Source organism: Syngnathus leptorhynchus, chromosome 4 (assembly GCF_054491065.1).
Source record: "Syngnathus leptorhynchus isolate UIUO chromosome 4, UIUO_Slep, whole genome shotgun sequence".
In the NCBI taxonomy this organism is placed as follows: domain Eukaryota; kingdom Metazoa; phylum Chordata; class Actinopteri; order Syngnathiformes; family Syngnathidae; genus Syngnathus; species Syngnathus leptorhynchus.
In genome coordinates, this window is record NC_141198.1 from 14514526 (window position 1) to 14530089 (window position 15564).

At 47.8% G+C, this 15564-nt stretch overlaps 2 protein-coding genes and 1 long non-coding RNA gene across 5 annotated transcripts in view; 1 reads left to right on the top strand and 2 right to left on the bottom strand.

Moving 5' to 3' along the window:
* The window catches only part of LOC147058314 (uncharacterized), a 3052-nt gene extending 1543 nt beyond the window's left edge, over positions 1-1509 (bottom strand). Inside the window, exon 1 of the long non-coding RNA XR_015065908.1 lies at positions 305-1509. This is a non-coding gene — a long non-coding RNA (uncharacterized LOC147058314). The remainder of the gene's footprint in view (positions 1-304) is intronic.
* Positions 165-6627, top strand: bmp3 (bone morphogenetic protein 3). The gene is made up of 3 exons (XM_085910511.1): positions 165-1617; positions 2306-3183; positions 4819-6627. The coding sequence occupies exons 1-3, from the start codon at positions 1341-1343 to the stop codon at positions 5008-5010; spliced, it is 1347 nt and encodes a 448-aa protein (XP_085766637.1). The 5' UTR covers positions 165-1340; the 3' UTR covers positions 5011-6627.
* A 168-nt stretch (positions 6628-6795) lies between these two features.
* On the bottom strand, positions 6796-15424 carry prkg2 (protein kinase cGMP-dependent 2). 3 transcript variants are annotated; one of them, XM_085910504.1, is made up of 19 exons: positions 15306-15424; positions 14241-14702; positions 13404-13570; positions 12986-13099; positions 12610-12715; positions 11759-11822; positions 11186-11263; positions 11021-11115; positions 10879-10947; positions 10594-10692; positions 10383-10533; positions 10063-10199; positions 9768-9857; positions 9561-9702; positions 8411-8574; positions 8214-8336; positions 8060-8122; positions 7346-7412; positions 6796-7083 (listed from the first exon to the last, which is right to left on the bottom strand). In XM_085910504.1, exons 2-19 carry the CDS (start codon positions 14636-14638, stop codon positions 6988-6990), a joined length of 2223 nt encoding a protein of 740 aa, XP_085766630.1. In that variant the 5' UTR covers positions 14639-14702; positions 15306-15424; the 3' UTR covers positions 6796-6987. The 3 variants fall into 3 exon arrangements, with proteins under 3 accessions (XP_085766630.1, XP_085766629.1, XP_085766628.1); XM_085910503.1 differs by having other exon boundaries at positions 10383-10536; XM_085910502.1 differs by having other exon boundaries at positions 10383-10551.
* Between the last annotated feature and the right edge of the window lie 140 nt (positions 15425-15564).

Here is a 15564-nt window from a genome sequence, read left to right on the forward strand (position 1 = left end):
GCGCCGCATCCGGACGGTAGCGTGATGCTACGGGATGTGCGTGCTTAACGCCATTGAGGTGCGCTAAATGGGCGGCCGAGCCTTTAATGCAAACAATAAGCTGCTGCTTTCACACGCGTCAGAAGAGGGGGAGGGGGGGGGGGGGGTCAGTCTGTATGCTTGTACTCTAAATGTAGACTCGTCCCTGGGCATGGCTATGATTCGCTAAACCAGTTGGGGGGGGTGCACCAATTAGAGATTAAAGGTGTATTGTCGGTCATATTTTGTAACGTGGTCAGTAGTTTTTGCTTCTAAAAATACTTACATTGGTCTTTTTGGTGCGGCTCGATGGTGCACTGGGTAGCACGTCCGCCTCACAGTTAAGAGGGTGCGGGTTCGAGTCCACCGCCGGCCCTCCCTGTGTGGAGTTTGCATGTTCTCCCCGTGTCCGCGTGGGTTTTCTCCGGGCACTCCGGTTTCCTCCCACATCCCAAAAACATGCTTGGTAGGCCGATTGAAGACTAAAAAACAAAATTGTCCCTTGGTATGAGTGCGAGTGCGGATGGTTGTTCGTCTCTGTGTGCCCTGCGATTGGCTGGCAACCGGTTCAGGGTGTCCCCCGCCTCCTGCCCGGTGTGCTGCTAGAAGTGGGGAGGTGCCTTTTCTGTCAGGAGTTTAAGGGGGTTTGATAAGGATGAATGTCTTCAAGGGTGTTTGTTGGGGAGAGGGGCTAAGTGTCAGTATGAGGAACGGTGTGCACGGCTTCAGAAAGTCGACAATTGGCGCACCCGCAATATTTTTTTTGCACAACCGTATGTGGTGAGAGATAGGGAAAGTTGGTGTGCTGACTCAGCATGGGGGGGAAGGGGTGCGCATCGTGGAAAGAGTGATCTATGGAATGAATGTTGAACCCCACTTAACGAATCAGCTGCTTTTTTTTTTCCAGGGCTTGAACGTGCGAGTGTAAAAGTCTCCTGAACGGGAAACTTCTTTCAGTCTGTCAGCGTGCATGTGTGTGTTTGCGCGTGCGTGCGTGCGTGCGCGCGCGCGCGTGTGTGTGTGGGGGCGAGAGGAATACCCAGCTGGTCCCAGCAGCCTTTATAATTGCGAGCGGAGGGTCGTGGCGTTTCAATGAAAGCTGAGCCTTGGGACTGGTTGACTGACTCGCTGCTCGGTCGGCTGCGTAGCCTCGCATCTGTTTTTCGGGCACCTGCACTGGACTTTGCCGCGCCCCTTCCCTGCTTGTGATGGTTCCCCACTCTGGTGATGCCCAGTCCTACCGGAGATAGGAACCGCTTGCGGAGACTCGTGTGATAGATTGGAGAAAGTCCTTTTGGTCTTCTACGCGTCCCACCTCCAGGATGGCTTTTTTGCTGCTGATCGTGCTGTCGGCGTGGACCTGCTGCGCGAGCCTCGGATACTGCGCGCTGCTCCGAGGCCAGGCGGATTTTACGCACGCGGTCGAGCGGAGACACCCGGTGGCGGGCGGCACGGTAGCTCCGCTGGTAGAAAGAGACCGGGGGCGGCTGTCCCAAGACACGGTGACGGAGCACATGCACATGCTGTACGACAAGTACAACAAGGCGGGATTCGCCTTCAAGGACGGGAACACGGTGCGCAGCTTCAAGGCACACTGGGGTACGTAAACAGAAGCACAAAACAATGCGTTGAATAAAAGTCCCGTCCACAAATGTTCAAAACATTGATTTGTAATTTGAATTGAATCGAAATTTAATTGATTCATTGAAATTGTAATTATAATCCAACTCTTCCAGCTTTTTGCCTTCGCCAGCAAAATTCACTCTTATGTTTTTTTCTCGGATTTTTAGACATATTTGTAAAAATGACACATCATCAAGGCTTAATTCCCCTGCAAAACCTTGAATCAATGTTTCTACTTTATTCACCTGAATTGGATTTATTCTTTTGAATTTAACGTGACGTTTTGTTAAAACAATAAAAGCTTGAAGGCTCTGTTTGCTTTGGTTTTGTTGGCTTTTGCTGCCCCCTGTTGAGTATTGCGAGGTATGCACCCACTTAGAGACGAGAAATGAATTTATCTCATATATTCACTGACAATTTAGCTACCAATTCCCAATAATATTGCCTCAATTTTCATTGTTATTGTAAAATGTGTAGGTAGGTACGTAAATGGCAAATAGCTTGGGAGGATATAGGAAGCACAAATATGGCCAGCCGGTTGGAGGGTGGGTCGACTCTTAAAAGTTTTCTAGGCGGGTTAGTACATTTTAGACCGGTTGCATTGAACCCAAATTTGAAGTTTCTCTTATCCGGTGGTCTCTTATCAGCACAATTTTCCTTCCAGGTGTGATCAACAGGAAGCAGCTTCAGATCTTCAACCTGACGTCACTCACCAAGTCCGAGGACGTCCTTTCTGCCACGCTGCACTACTACATCGGGGACCTCCACAACAGCAGCGGGTCCTGCTCCAGACCCCAAGGCTGCGTCCTCCATGGCCCCCGCAGGCACAGCCACATCCATGCTGTCATCTGGAGCTTCGCCCCTGACGTGGACCGGATGAGGACGCTGGGCCAGTTCCGCATCAATGTGTCCACACGCTACCGAGACTTTATCTCCTGGCAATGGAAGGACATCACCCGGGCGGTCAATCAGGCCAAGGCACACCACCAGCTCCTCATTGGCATCGAGGTGGCCTCGGGGGGACCCCGGCCCTGGAAGGAACTCCTGGCCGACCGCTCTCCTTATATCCTGGTGTACGCCAACGACTCGGCCATCTCGGAGCCCGAGAGCGTGGTGGCCACTCTCAGGAGAAACCCCTCGCCGGGGGAGCCAGAGGAACCGCAGAGAAGCTCCTCCAGGCCCAAGCGCTCCGTCAATATCCCGCTCCCCCTGCAGAACAATGAGCTCCCCGGACCAGAGTACCCCTACGAGACGGCCGGATGGGACGAGTCCAGTCCCTATGAGCCCTTTCAGAGCAAGCAAGCCCGACGGCCGCCGCGGAAAAAAAGCCGCAAGAACCCAAGGCACAAGATGCCTCTGCTGCAGTTTGACGAGCACACCATCAAGAAGGCCCGGAAGAAGCAGTGGAACGAACCCCGGAATTGCGCACGCCGCTACCTCAAAGTGGACTTTGCCGATATCGGCTGGAGCGAGTGGATAATTTCTCCAAAGTCTTTTGACGCCTACTACTGCGCGGGATCGTGCCAGTTCCCCATGCCCAAGGTGCGACTTTCAGCGGGTCTCCCTCGTTGGGACCTGTCTGGCTTGACCTTGCCTTCTCGAGTCTCAATTGGTCATCAATGTATAGCATTTGTCAACTTGTCAGTCAGTAGATGTCTCGCGAGGTCTAAAAGATACGGTAGGGAACTAAGTGGATCCCAGGGTCGCTCGTCGTGTTTGTTAGATTGGCCTCGTGATGCTGAGGGTTTTGCTCGCTCCCCATGCCCTTGCTGGTACATCTCGTTGGGGCCAAGCTTTCTTGAGTCCGCCGGTGACGCCGCAATCCAGTTTCCGCCTCGCTGGTTTAAACGCAACTGGACTATCACAGTGAAATAGTTAGCGTCGAGTGCCTAGCAACTTGCTTCAAGGCTAAGCAACACTCGCCCTGCGGTGGCTTTAAGGAGTATTACACACTCTGGGTCACCACAGAAGTAAATGTTAGTGTTGTCACAAGTAGCTAGCTTGTGTTAGCTTTCTCTTTGGGTCGGTAGGTCCTCAAGTGGGTAGGCCAACTCGTGATAACTGTTGGGGTCTAACCTTGAGGAGATGCCTCCCTTTACCTTACTATGCCTGGTGGCTACATAGTAGCATTAGTGATGTCACAAAAGTGGCTAAGTGGATGTTGTAGGTGGTTGACTTGGTAGATGAAGAGGTCTCCCAGTGTGTGGATTGTGGATTGGCTAAATTAGCACAATGGATAAATTACCACAAAGCGGTTGGTAGGTCAGTGTTGCAACGACTAACCACCTTGCTAGGTGTTAGCATTACTAATGTCACACGTTTGATTAGAAATATTCCGATTTTGGACATGTGCTGAAAAAAAAGGCTGCTGTGTTGGATCGTTTTCCATCACTATTGAGCGGTCGCGATCTCAGTTCAAAACATTAGTGGATGCTTCCACAGATCCAGTACATATAGCTTCATGCTAACAGCCACTCTTCCAACCAATGTGGCCCACATTATGCAAACGGAAAAGATGCCATCAGCAAACCAAAAGCTCCAAGGCATCATGTCATGTTTCCATTTAAGAGATGTCCAAAAACACAAACGTGCTTCCCATCTGATAAGACAGCAAACATTCGAAATGTGGCCGGAATGCGCACAGCACTTAATTCACTCCCTCTCGGCGGTCCTGGCCTTTGTAGTGCGGCCTAATTGTTTCCAGGAGCGGCCTGAGGCATCCGCGCTCCTCCTCGCCTGCAGGGGTTGCTGTTTTAAAGAGTGGAAACACCCCCTTTCAAAGCGTCTCCGTCGGTGGGAAAAGACGCAGAAATCCACTGGCAACATTCCACAACCTTGAGTGGAATAGCGGGAATGCTGACAGGCAAAAACACGTCAAAGGTTGAATGTTGAAACACCTCGTCGTTTTTTAAGCTATTTCCTACGCAGTCAAGAAAAAAATGTGCAGCAACAATGTGTTTTTACTTTACACAGTCCTAGGACTCCCACTGACATCCACTCGTATCTTTAAAAAGTAATGTCGTTCATTCTTTCAGAAACTTTACGTGCACACTACTTATACCCTGCGCTCACCCTTTCATCATTTTTGATGTCTTATCGTGAAATCAAGGAGGTTCCGATGCTCTTAAACAAAACGTGTGCGAAATGCCTCGTCACTAATGTACGTTGTGCTTGCAGGCGCTGAAACCTTCCAACCACGCCACCATCCAGAGCATCGTACGGGCGGTGGGTGTGGTGCCCGGCATTCCCGAGCCGTGCTGTGTCCCCGAAAAGATGTCCTCCCTCAGCATTCTCTTCTTTGATGAGGACAGGAACGTGGTGCTCAAAGTGTACCCCAACATGACGGTGGATTCGTGCGCGTGCCGATAGCTCCCTTGGCACACCTTTGCCCTCTGTCACCATGGAAGCAAGTCATCTCCTGTTTTTTTTTTCCTTAACCCGAACCCTGACAATGAACCGGACTAACTGGGCATTGGAAGCGGGGTGCATTGCGGTTAGGGTCAGGGTGAAGAAGGAACACTGAAGGCTAAATCCTTCTATTGGGGCGCACCCCTTCCCATCCTGAACTTTAGAAGCCACCCCCCTTTTTATTCCCCCCACCTCTTCTGCATCCACGGCAAAGTTGATGGACCCCCTCCAGACAAAGCAAGGCTGCGTGAGAAAAGAATCCAAATGACCTTTATACAAACACACCCCTGGGCATGCAAAAGTTTACCTCACCTCAGACCGTATTTCCCTATCATTGTATACCTTTATTGTAGAAGGGGGTTGTCTTAGTTTTTTAAAGGGGGCGCACCCTTAGGCTCCGAAATTTCTTTTTTTTTTTAAAGGTATCCCGTTTCATCACACAAACATGATCAAGTGAATGTCAAAATGATTTACTAAAAACTTTCATACACATCCCCAGGGAGGTGCATACCACCATTGTCTCGGTTGTTCAAAATTATTGTATCATCTCTCGGATTGCTAAATTCCTCATCTTCTCACTTTTTTAAATTCATCTTTTAATTTCATGCAACCCCATAAGAGATCACCACTCCACCTCCCTGATGAACCCCAAATGAATAAATAGGCACCACCGTGTCGCACTGGTTAGCATGTTCCACTTCACAGTCCAGAGGGTTGCAATGCATGTTCCCAAAACCATGCATGGATGGATAATGAATAAATAAAAAAAATAAAAAGCCATTTAGCTATTGAACCAAACCAAAGCAAGCAGGTTGTTAGCTTTGTTCCTGAACCTTTGAAGCCATGCACCCTCTTCAACATTTTTTTTTTTACATCCTCAGGTTGTATTGAAAGCTCAACATCAAATAAACTATTTATGCAGACTTCTCGTACGCGCGTTCCCTTGTACAGTTTGCTGTGCTGACTGTCTGTTGGCAAGTGCCTTTGAGTTTTTTTAATCTTGGGAATCCGTTTGTAATGAAAAGCTATGATTGTGGACTTTACTCTTCAAAAGATATGACTATTTTTCAAATTGTTTTGATATGTCAGAGACATTTATTTTGTGTCAAATGTTTTTTTTGGTAACTTTTATATTTTGTACTTTTTGTTTGCGTTGCATGCCATAGACACACTGTGGTCTTTTTGTTTTCACTTGTGGACATGTTAGAAAACGCTTGTACAATAAGCTTGCTAACGTATATTTGTACATGGAAATGTCTTGAAGCTATTTATTTTTGTCTATCTGGCTGAGGGGGCGTGGTCTTGGAAGGAGGAATGCGGGCTTTAATAAGTGATGGACATTTGACCTTTGACCCCCAGACACGAGCAGCGCTGCCAACTTGCCAAGCATTTAAAGAAATGAATAAAAGTTTGCAAAAGTCCACACTCGTAAATCGTCCAGTGTGTGTATGCTAATGGGAAAAATGGTCCAAAAACAAAAGTCCTCAAAAATTTAAATTGGTTTGAAAAAAAAAAATGGTTTGCTTGTTTTCTGTTTTTGTCTTATTATTAAAAAAAGCTGCAATCATTTCTGAAAATAAAGCAAAAGGGTTTTGAATTCAAATCTTTTTTTCTGTAAATATTTTTCATTTTATTTTTTTTCTTTCATGAAGACCCATTTTCTTTGTTCAAGAATTTCTCAAGAGCACACATTGTATTTTATGACTTTTTCCCCGTTCCATTTGCCTGATGCAATCCCATGAAAACTTTTATTCAAGTGTCCAGCAGTCTTTATTTACAAAACAATCCATTTTGACGGTCGGGGAACCTAAAGAGGCTAAGTGACGTGAGGCACACGCTGTACTTCCACAAAGTCAGCACATCTCAAATGATGATGTTCTTGTTTTTCTTTTGGCCAGGTGGAACTTTTGGAACGGTCAGGACGACGATGGTCGGAGCTCAGAAATCGGCGTCCCATCCCGAGAGCTCGTCAGGAGGAATTTTCTCATCGGGGGGATAAACGTCAAAGTGGCTGTGGTCCAGAGGACCTGACACCTGAAAGATGACAAAAACAAGCAAGGTCAAAACAAACAAAACAAGTTCAGCTATTGTCCATTGACGGGCTTGCTTATCTTTAGCTAGTCTCAAATCAAGTTCAGATGTTCTGGAACCTTTATGCTCGCTCGCACCGACCGCTATTCGGCGCTGTTGGCAAGTCTCTCCCCTTGTGAATTGGAACTTGTGCCAAAAGCAGCCAGTCCAGTTCTTTGTCTTGAGTACTTTGCAAAGTGTTGATGACTTCTGAAGGCGGACTTACTTGTCTCTTGAGGGGCGACGGCAGGGTCTGAGCCTTTAGTCCCGCCCAGTCGAACCCGTTAAACCACCTGCACACAATCTTACTTTCAGTTTGCGATACGAAGATCTAATAAAATAAAAAGTCATCTCCTAATATACTGCGGCCTGTTTTTTCATCACGTCAAAATATATGCTAGTTTACCTTTTACTTGGCAAAATTTCCACAATCTTTTTAATTACACAATTTCCTAAAAATACATGTGATACTTTTTTCTAGAAGGAAAAAAAAACTGTGCCAAGATAATGATTTTTTTTTTTTCTCAAACAAAATGTGATAAGAGCGGCTCGGTGGTGCACTGGGTAGCACGTCTGCCTCACAGTTAGGAGGGTGCGGGTTCAATTCCACCTCCGGCCCTCCCTGTGTGGAGTTTGCATGTTCTCCCCGTGTCCGCGTGGGTTTTCTCCGGGCACTCCGGTTTCCTCCCACATCTCAAAAACATGCTTGGTAGGCCGATTGAGCACTCCAAATTGTCCCTAGGTGTGAGTGCGAGTGCGAATGGTTGTTCGTCTCTGTGTGCCCTGCGATTGGCTGGCAACCGGTTCAGGGTGTCTCCCGCCTACTGCCCGATGACGGCTGGGATAGGCTCCAGCACGCCCGCGAACCCCGTGGGGACTAAGCGGTTCAGGAAATGGATGGATGGATGAAAATGTGATAAAACCAAACAATGCACGTGACCTGTGCTTGTTAATGTCGCCGATGCCGCCTTTCATGTTTCCAAGCCGCTCAGCAGGGTTCCCCCTGAGGAAGATCAACCAGAAGGACAAGCGGCTTACAGGGGGGTGTGTGTGTGTGTGTATGCGCGCGCCGTGCGTGTTGATGCTTGAGGAACCTGCAGAGCTTGCGTATGAGGTCCTCGGGCCTCTTAGCAATCTTCTTGGGGAAGTCCATCTTGTCGACGCCCTTCAAGATGTTGGTGTAGGTGGCCATCTGGTCGCTTCCTGTGAATGGGGGGCTGGTTGCCCCGAGCAGGAAGTCATGTTTGTTGGACTTGTTGGTTTGTTGAGCAGGACGTTTTGAAAGGGGCACCTGCCAGTCAGGAGCTCAAACACCAGGATGCCCAAGGACCAAAAATCCACGCTGAGATTGTGGCCCTTGTTGAGGATGATCTCCGGGGCCACGTACTCAGGGGTCCCGCAGAAGGTCCACGTCTTCTGACCCCCGCGCATCTTCTTGGCGAAGCCAAAGTCCACCTACGGAGATGAGAGGAGATCATTTGGCGATGTGCTTCGCAGAGTTTCCCCTTCGCTTTATTTTGCCTTCAGTCAGGCCTCGTCAACCTTAACCGTTACCGGTCACTCATTAACCAAATGTGAGCTTGTGTGCTTTAGTGCTAAATGCCACTTTGGGCCGGCTCTCAACATCTAAGGCGAACCAGGCCTGGGGCGCCACCTGCTGGAGAGGACGCCAAATTGTTGTTACAAACCCCCTCCCAAAAAAAACTCTGATTATTAGATGCATCATGATTCAAACGTGAACGAGTCTGAATCGATCCATAAATGTTCATTTGAGTCAAATAAGTGACTGTAGCCTACACACTAAGTGGGTCAAAAATGACCCATATACGAATCAATGTGTTTTTATTGCCGTTTTTGTCATTTTGATAGGGAGTAATTCACTTCTATCATATTAGGTATTATATCTAGGACCACACAACAGTGATTTAATGTTTGAAGTATCTTTGTTTTGAACTTTTAAATTTCTTTGAAAAAGACAATTACCTAGTACAGTCATAGAAAAATGTGAACATTGTGAACATCCGTTGTGTGCGTGTGTGGAAAAACATGTTTTTTGAGGAATACCTGGAATTGAAAAGATATCATCTCTTTATTAGGAAGATATTTCAATAAAACAACTAGGGTTAGGGTTTCAAAGAAGGGTTTAAAGCTAGGGTTAGTGTTTCAAAGTAGGGTTTAAAACTAGGGTTAGGGTTTAAACCTAGTTTTGGGTTTAAAAGTAGGGGTTCAAACTTCAGTTTCAGTCCCCACCTCCCTTAATCATATTTGATCACTCATTGCTTGAATGATCCTTGGAATGTACTACATGATCCACACTTGGGTGCGCTTTGCCCTCAGTCTCCTCTTGGATCGAATTTGCCTCCTTAACCAGTGACGTTTAGTCACTCATTGGTCAAGCAGATTTGTAATCATTGCAACACGCGCTAAAGTTGTCCACTCACCAGTTTGACGTAACCATCGGAGTCCAGCATGAGGTTCTCCGGCTTGAGGTCTCGGTAGAGGATCGCCTTGCGGTGCAAGTACTCAAAGGCCTCGGTCACGCAGCCCACGCAGAACTTGGCGGTGGGCTCGTCGAAGCTCCCCCTGAGCAAGATGGCAGAGAGCACTGACTCGGTCAAAGCGCAAACAAAGACCATGTCTGGACCTACCTGTCTCTCAGAAGACTCCAGACTTCTCCTCCGAGACACGCCTCCAGCAGCATGTAGACGTATTTGTCATCTCGGAATGTTCGGAACAGTCTGGAGCGGAGGAGTCGCAGAGTGAACGTCAAAGAACACCGGAACATTTGAGCCTTTTACAAGATTTTGTCCTTTCGTATTTATTTAACAGAGAAACTCTGGCCCCGTTTTGGAGTGTAATCATCGTCTTTGTCTTCTGTTGTTGTGTATATAAATGGATAAACAGGAAATATTTGAACGAGCAAATATGAGACAAGGTCCTGACCGGACGACGAAGGGCGAGCTGGCCTCGGCGAGGATGCGGCGCTCCGAGTGGATGTGCTCCTCCTGCCGGTTGTCCACCACATGCTTCTTCTTGATCACCTTCAGCGCGAACGTCACATCCTCGCCTTTCACCTTCACCTGATGGAAAGAAACACAGTTTGGAAAACAAAAGGTTTTTCCCAACAGGTCTTTTCAACCCACCCCCACCCTCCCATAAAAAGCAAATATCGGAATATTACGGTAGTTTGGCTGGTACATGACAGGACAAATATAGGGATGACTTTTTTGGCGAATGAAAGAGCTTGCTGCGTCCGGGCGTACCAGTTCTACTCGGCCAAATCCGCCGACGCCGAGTGTGGCGACAACGTCCATGTGGTCGAGCGGTCTGGACGGCGGGAAGGTAGCGGCCATTTGCTTCAGGCGGAGCACGTCGGGTGGCAGCGTCTGACTGGGGTGCACTGAGAACGACTTCCTGCTGGGGACGCCAACCCTGCTGAGGTTACAGCGGCAAACAAGCCAGAGAGTGTCGTACCTGGCGTGGCGCTTCATGTCGTCCCGGTCTAGCGTAGCCACGTAGCCCTGGAGATATTTCTGGAGCTCGTCGAAGGTTCCTACCGTCTGGTTAAAGGTCCTGTAACATCAAAATCCCCTTTTGAAACCTAACTCGAGCTCCAAACCTTCATTTTAAACTTTGATCTTGATTTGAAAATCAAAATCTTGTCCTGACACCTAAATTCAAATCCTGACTTTATGTCTGAACCCCAATTTGAAACCCTAAACTCGGAACTTGTTGTGTGGCATGGTGCAATTGACTCACTGTCTGTCCATGAGGAGGCACTCCAATTGGTCGTCATCGGCAACGATGTTAGCGGACCTGACGTCATCGCTAAAGCAGGCGTTAGCATTATCAATAGTTCACTTTGCGGTGGTGATTAGCTTATGTGGAAGCTAGCGGCTACCTGATGAGTGCCTTCTCTCCAAAGTAGTCGCCCTTTTGCAGCGTATTTATGACTTGAGGACTCTTGTGGTCTTCTGTGGTCTGGGTCACCTTCACCTGTGAGATGAAAAGCAGCCATTTAATCCTGTTTACAAGAAGCAGGCAGTAGTAGCAGTAGAAGTATTACTTTTCCTTGAGCGATGATGTAGAAGGTGCTGCCCTCTTCGCCCTCTCGGATCACATAGTCGCCCCTGTTGTAGTATTCCTGCAAGGAAGGCAAAGGTAAGGCAACAAGGTTAAAACAACCTTAGTCTCAAACTTCAACCCATGCCTAAAACCCTATTTTGCAGCCTTAAACCTAAATTTCAAAACCTAATCAAGCCTTACCCTTGTTTTGAAGCTAAGGTCACTCTTTACCCAAAATGTTGAGCCCTTACTTGAAACACTTGCTAATTTGAAAATGTAACCATTGTTGAAAATCGTATTTCCTGTCTATTTTGAAACCTAAACCTTATCTTAAAACCCTGACTTGAAACCCTACCCCACGCTTGAAACAATTTAAAACCTCAACACTGACCTAAACCCCAATATGAAAGGCTCATTTGGAACCCAATCTGATTCTTCTAATAAACCCCTTCTTTTGATCTGTTTTGAAACCCTCGTTTGAAACCCTAACCCTCGGCTCTATGTCCAGATAACAGGTTAGATTCCTTCATTAGTCAAACAGGAGGCACTTGTTGATGCTGTGTGAGAACCTTACCACCTCCAGACAGTCCACAATCTTGCTGATCTTGTCGTCGGGCAAATCAGCCAAAAGTGACACACTGATGGGGGGGGGGAAAAAAAAAACGTCAAACCAAGTTCAAGCCACATCTGCTCCAGATCTGGCTTCAATGTAAACATAATTTGTAATATCTAATATCCAATAACACCCAGTTGAAACGCTAACACTAGCTGCAAACCCTAACTAACCTATCTTGATACCCTCATTAAAAAAAAACATAAACTTGGTTTAAAACCTTCATTTGAATTACAAAATGTGTTTGAAACTCTAGTCCAGACTTTAAACTCGAATTTTGTACCCTAAAGTAGTTTTGAACACATCACTTAAAACGAGGACCCAGTCCTGAAACTCTAAAACCAGTACATTGTCTTGAAACTTCAAACGGCACTACCGTTGTCAAACCCGAATTGAAAACCTAAACTCTGGCAGAAGTGTTGGACTGATGGAAATTTTAAATTTAAATTAAATTAAGTTTAGTCTCGATCGAATCCAGATTTGGCTGTAGTGTGAACACAGCATTTCAAATTCCATTCAACACCTGGTTACAACCATAAACCTAGCTAGAAAATCTGTCTCGAAACCCAAAATTTAAATCATCGAGGCCCACTGCAACCAAATTGAATCCAGATTGGTTGCAGCTTTGCCCGCAGTGTAAAGGTAGCGGGAAAAAGCCAACTTGGTTACAACCCGAAGCCTAGCCAGCTAAGCCTGGCACAAATCAAACCCAAACTATCAAACCACATCTTTGCCAACGTAACATATGTCCTGTGTCATGAAACCTGTTCAGATCAGGTGATTGTCCACCGTGAGGTGCCCTTTGAACCAACCTGCGCAGAAAGTGTCCGTACTGGTGGTGGCGCGTCTCGGCCGTTCTCCGCATGATGTTCTGGAAGGCCTCGCGCTCCAGAGCCCACGTGCACACCCTGTTCACAGCTTCCGCCGGGGGGGGGGGGGGGGAAACAAAGGCGTTTTGGGAATAAAGGGACGACATAGGTTTGAATTTTCCTTGTCCTATTTGTGAGCAAATGTCTTTGATTCCGAACCTTTCACCCCTTTTCACTCCTGTTTTGAAGCAGGTGGTGTATCCAATCCAATTTTGAATGAAAGAATTGAATGCCTTTGTCTTTCCGCCTTTGACATAAGACACTCAGCCAGTTTGGGGCAGCAAGCTAGCGTTAGCCTGAAAGCGGAGATGAGGTTTACCTCGCACGGAGGCGGTGCGCATGCAGTTGTAGAGGATGGCCAGCTCGCCGAACGCCGTCCACGCCATCATTGACGACACCAGCGCGTCCTCTTGAAACACGTCCAACTTTCCATCTGCGTGTGCAAGTGGGAGACAGCGAGCCAAAGAGAGAGAACATAGATTATTGGATTACACACACACATTATATTACACTATCACGCATCACAACCATGCTTTGATAGAATTGGTTCCTGTGTGCGCTTTTATGTAACGTCTGTGTCAACGTCTCTTGTCAGGGGACAGGGACACGGACAATTGCCTGTCAGAAATAAGCATGTTAGGTGTCGTTGTTCCTCGGGAACAAAGACATTGGGAAAAAGAAGAACTTTTCTTCACCTTAACTTTGCTCAAAATGGTGCGTCAGGAATAAAGTGGTACCTGCCAGGACAAAGAGGTGGTTGCCAACTTCTCCCTGCCGGACCACAAAATCTCCCTGCTGGTACTTGCGCAGGAACATGCACTCCACTATGTCTCTGAGCTGCTGCGGCTCCAGACGCTTCAGATACTGGTTCCTGTTCAGGGCCTCCACCAACTGCTTCTTCACACTATCGCAAAACACGTGCGGGAACACAAACACACACATTTTGTGTTTATAAAAAAAAAATGCCACAAATACGGAGGAGTTAGATGGCGACGTTGGCAAGCGATAATTCGCCCACGTCGGCGCGACTCAACATTTCTTTGGCGTCTGCAAAACAAGATGAGGACAGCAAAAATAAATGAAAAAAAAAAAAAAACAATCATCACAGCTTTGGCGGGAGGAAGGTGTCGCTTCCTGTGTGCTAACGCCACTTGTGTTAACCCGGAGGTGGTCCACCATCTGGGACAGCCCGTCTGGAACCAGGATTTGGAGAAAGCACTTGTCAGGAACAACATTCTTAAAACCACCGTCAGGAATAAGGACTTCACTAGAGTCTCATGTCAGGAGCAAAAGATACAATAATGCATCCTGTCTGGAACAAGGACCATACTAATGTCTACTGTCGTGAACAAGACTGTTGGACAATCTTTTGTTAGGAACAAAGACTGCTAAAGTCTCTGGCCTGGAGACAGACCTGTCGAGAACAAGAACTACATGTCAGGTCACCTGTTGGGAACAAGAGCTTTACTCAAGTTTACTGTCTGGAGCAAGAATGCTGCTAAAATCTCCTGGCTGGAAAAAGACTAATGCAAAGTGTTGTGGTTCTGTTCATGATTGCATCCGAGGTGTCTTACCTGGACTCTTTGGGTACTCGGGCTTTGTCAAAGGAGAACTTTGGCAGGTGGTTACAGTCATAAGTTCGGGATGTCGGTTCTGCAGACACTCCCGATTTAGCGCCCTTCCTCTTATTGAGGGTCTCCTTGATACCGACCCCTGGGACCCCGGCGGCCATTCGGTCTCCGTTCTGGTTTTGGACCTCATTCTGCTGCTTTTTCCGCAGCTCCTGGCTGAGGTGCATTAGGGCCTGTTCCTGCGCGGCGATTTTCTCTAGGAGACTTCGGACCACCTGCTCTTTGGCGGCCAATTCCTGGTCTTTCCCTCGCAGCTCCCGCTCCAGCTGGTCGACGCGCGTCGTCAGAAGGTCCGGCGAGGGCCTCTTGGAGCGCTTGGCCTTAGCTGAGTCGTTTCCCATCCTTGGAGAGCGCGAGGAGGAGCGTCGAGATTGTAGGGAGCCCAAGAAGAAGAGCGCGGTGCAGCTGTCATCCATAATTCAGAAGGCAGCAAGTGTCAGGTTGCACAATCAATTGAGACTCACCCACACACACACCCACACACACACACACACACACACACACACACACACACTTACTGACAAACAAACAATCACAGAGGACGACACTGACAAACATATACATACATGGCAGAAACAAATCTCTCTCTCTCTCTCCCTCCCTCCCTCTCTTTCTCTACTCAAACAGGGGCAAAGCTGCAAAGTGACTAACCCTAACCCCTGCACAAACACAAGTTCATGCACACGTTCACATTTACCCTCGGACAAAACCCACATAAGAAGTCAACCACACACAAGCGCATATACACAAAGGCAGACACACGCGCACGCAAATTCCACAGTGAGTGACAATAAGAGTGTAATTGTTCCTCCTTAGTTATCCCCCCTCGCGCTCAAAAATGCATTTGTGCCACAACTTTCTGATGACTTCAAATTGACACCAACGTCAACAAAACTACGTCACGACACGAGCACACATTTGGGTGGGAATCAACAGCAGCGGCGGCGGCAGCACCAAGGGCGTGCTTGCGCGGGGTGTGCACGCAGGCAACCCGAAGCCGCGTCTTACCTGCCGAATGACGAGATTCGAGTCAGAATCCCGCGCCCGCGACGAGACGGCGCGCTCCATCCGCTGCCGCACGTCTGGTCCCCTCTTCTCTGCGCTTCTTCTACATCTGCTCGCGCATGCTCAGTGAGTGCCAGTGGGATGCGCGCGCCCACACGGTGAGCCGGATTGTCACGTGCGTTCATAAGCAAAATATCCATAAGAAACAATGATTGTCTCTTGAGTTTCTTTGTTCACATTTCTCTGTACTCGACTGTTTGGG

What these genes read in the sequence shown, in the direction of transcription:
- bmp3 (XM_085910511.1), top strand. Translation starts at nt 1,341, where the DNA reads ATGGCTTTTTTGCTGCTGATCGTGCTGTCGGCGTGGACCTGCTGCGCG. An exon ending in CAGCTTCAAGGCACACTGGG is followed by an intron (nt 1,618 to 2,305) that starts GTACGTAAACAG and finishes TTTTCCTTCCAG; the next exon opens with GTGTGATCAACAGGAAGCAG. An exon ending in GCCAGTTCCCCATGCCCAAG is followed by an intron (nt 3,184 to 4,818) that starts GTGCGACTTTCA and finishes TTGTGCTTGCAG; the next exon opens with GCGCTGAAACCTTCCAACCA.
- prkg2 (XM_085910502.1), bottom strand. Translation starts at nt 14,638, where the DNA reads ATGGGAAACGACTCAGCTAAGGCCAAGCGCTCCAAGAGGCCCTCGCCG. An exon ending in TACGGACACTTTCTGCGCAG is followed by an intron (nt 11,823 to 12,609) that starts GTTGGTTCAAAG and finishes CCCCCCCATCAG; the next exon opens with TGTGTCACTTTTGGCTGATT. An exon ending in GACATGAAGCGCCACGCCAG is followed by an intron (nt 10,552 to 10,593) that starts GTACGACACTCT and finishes TAACCTCAGCAG; the next exon opens with GGTTGGCGTCCCCAGCAGGA.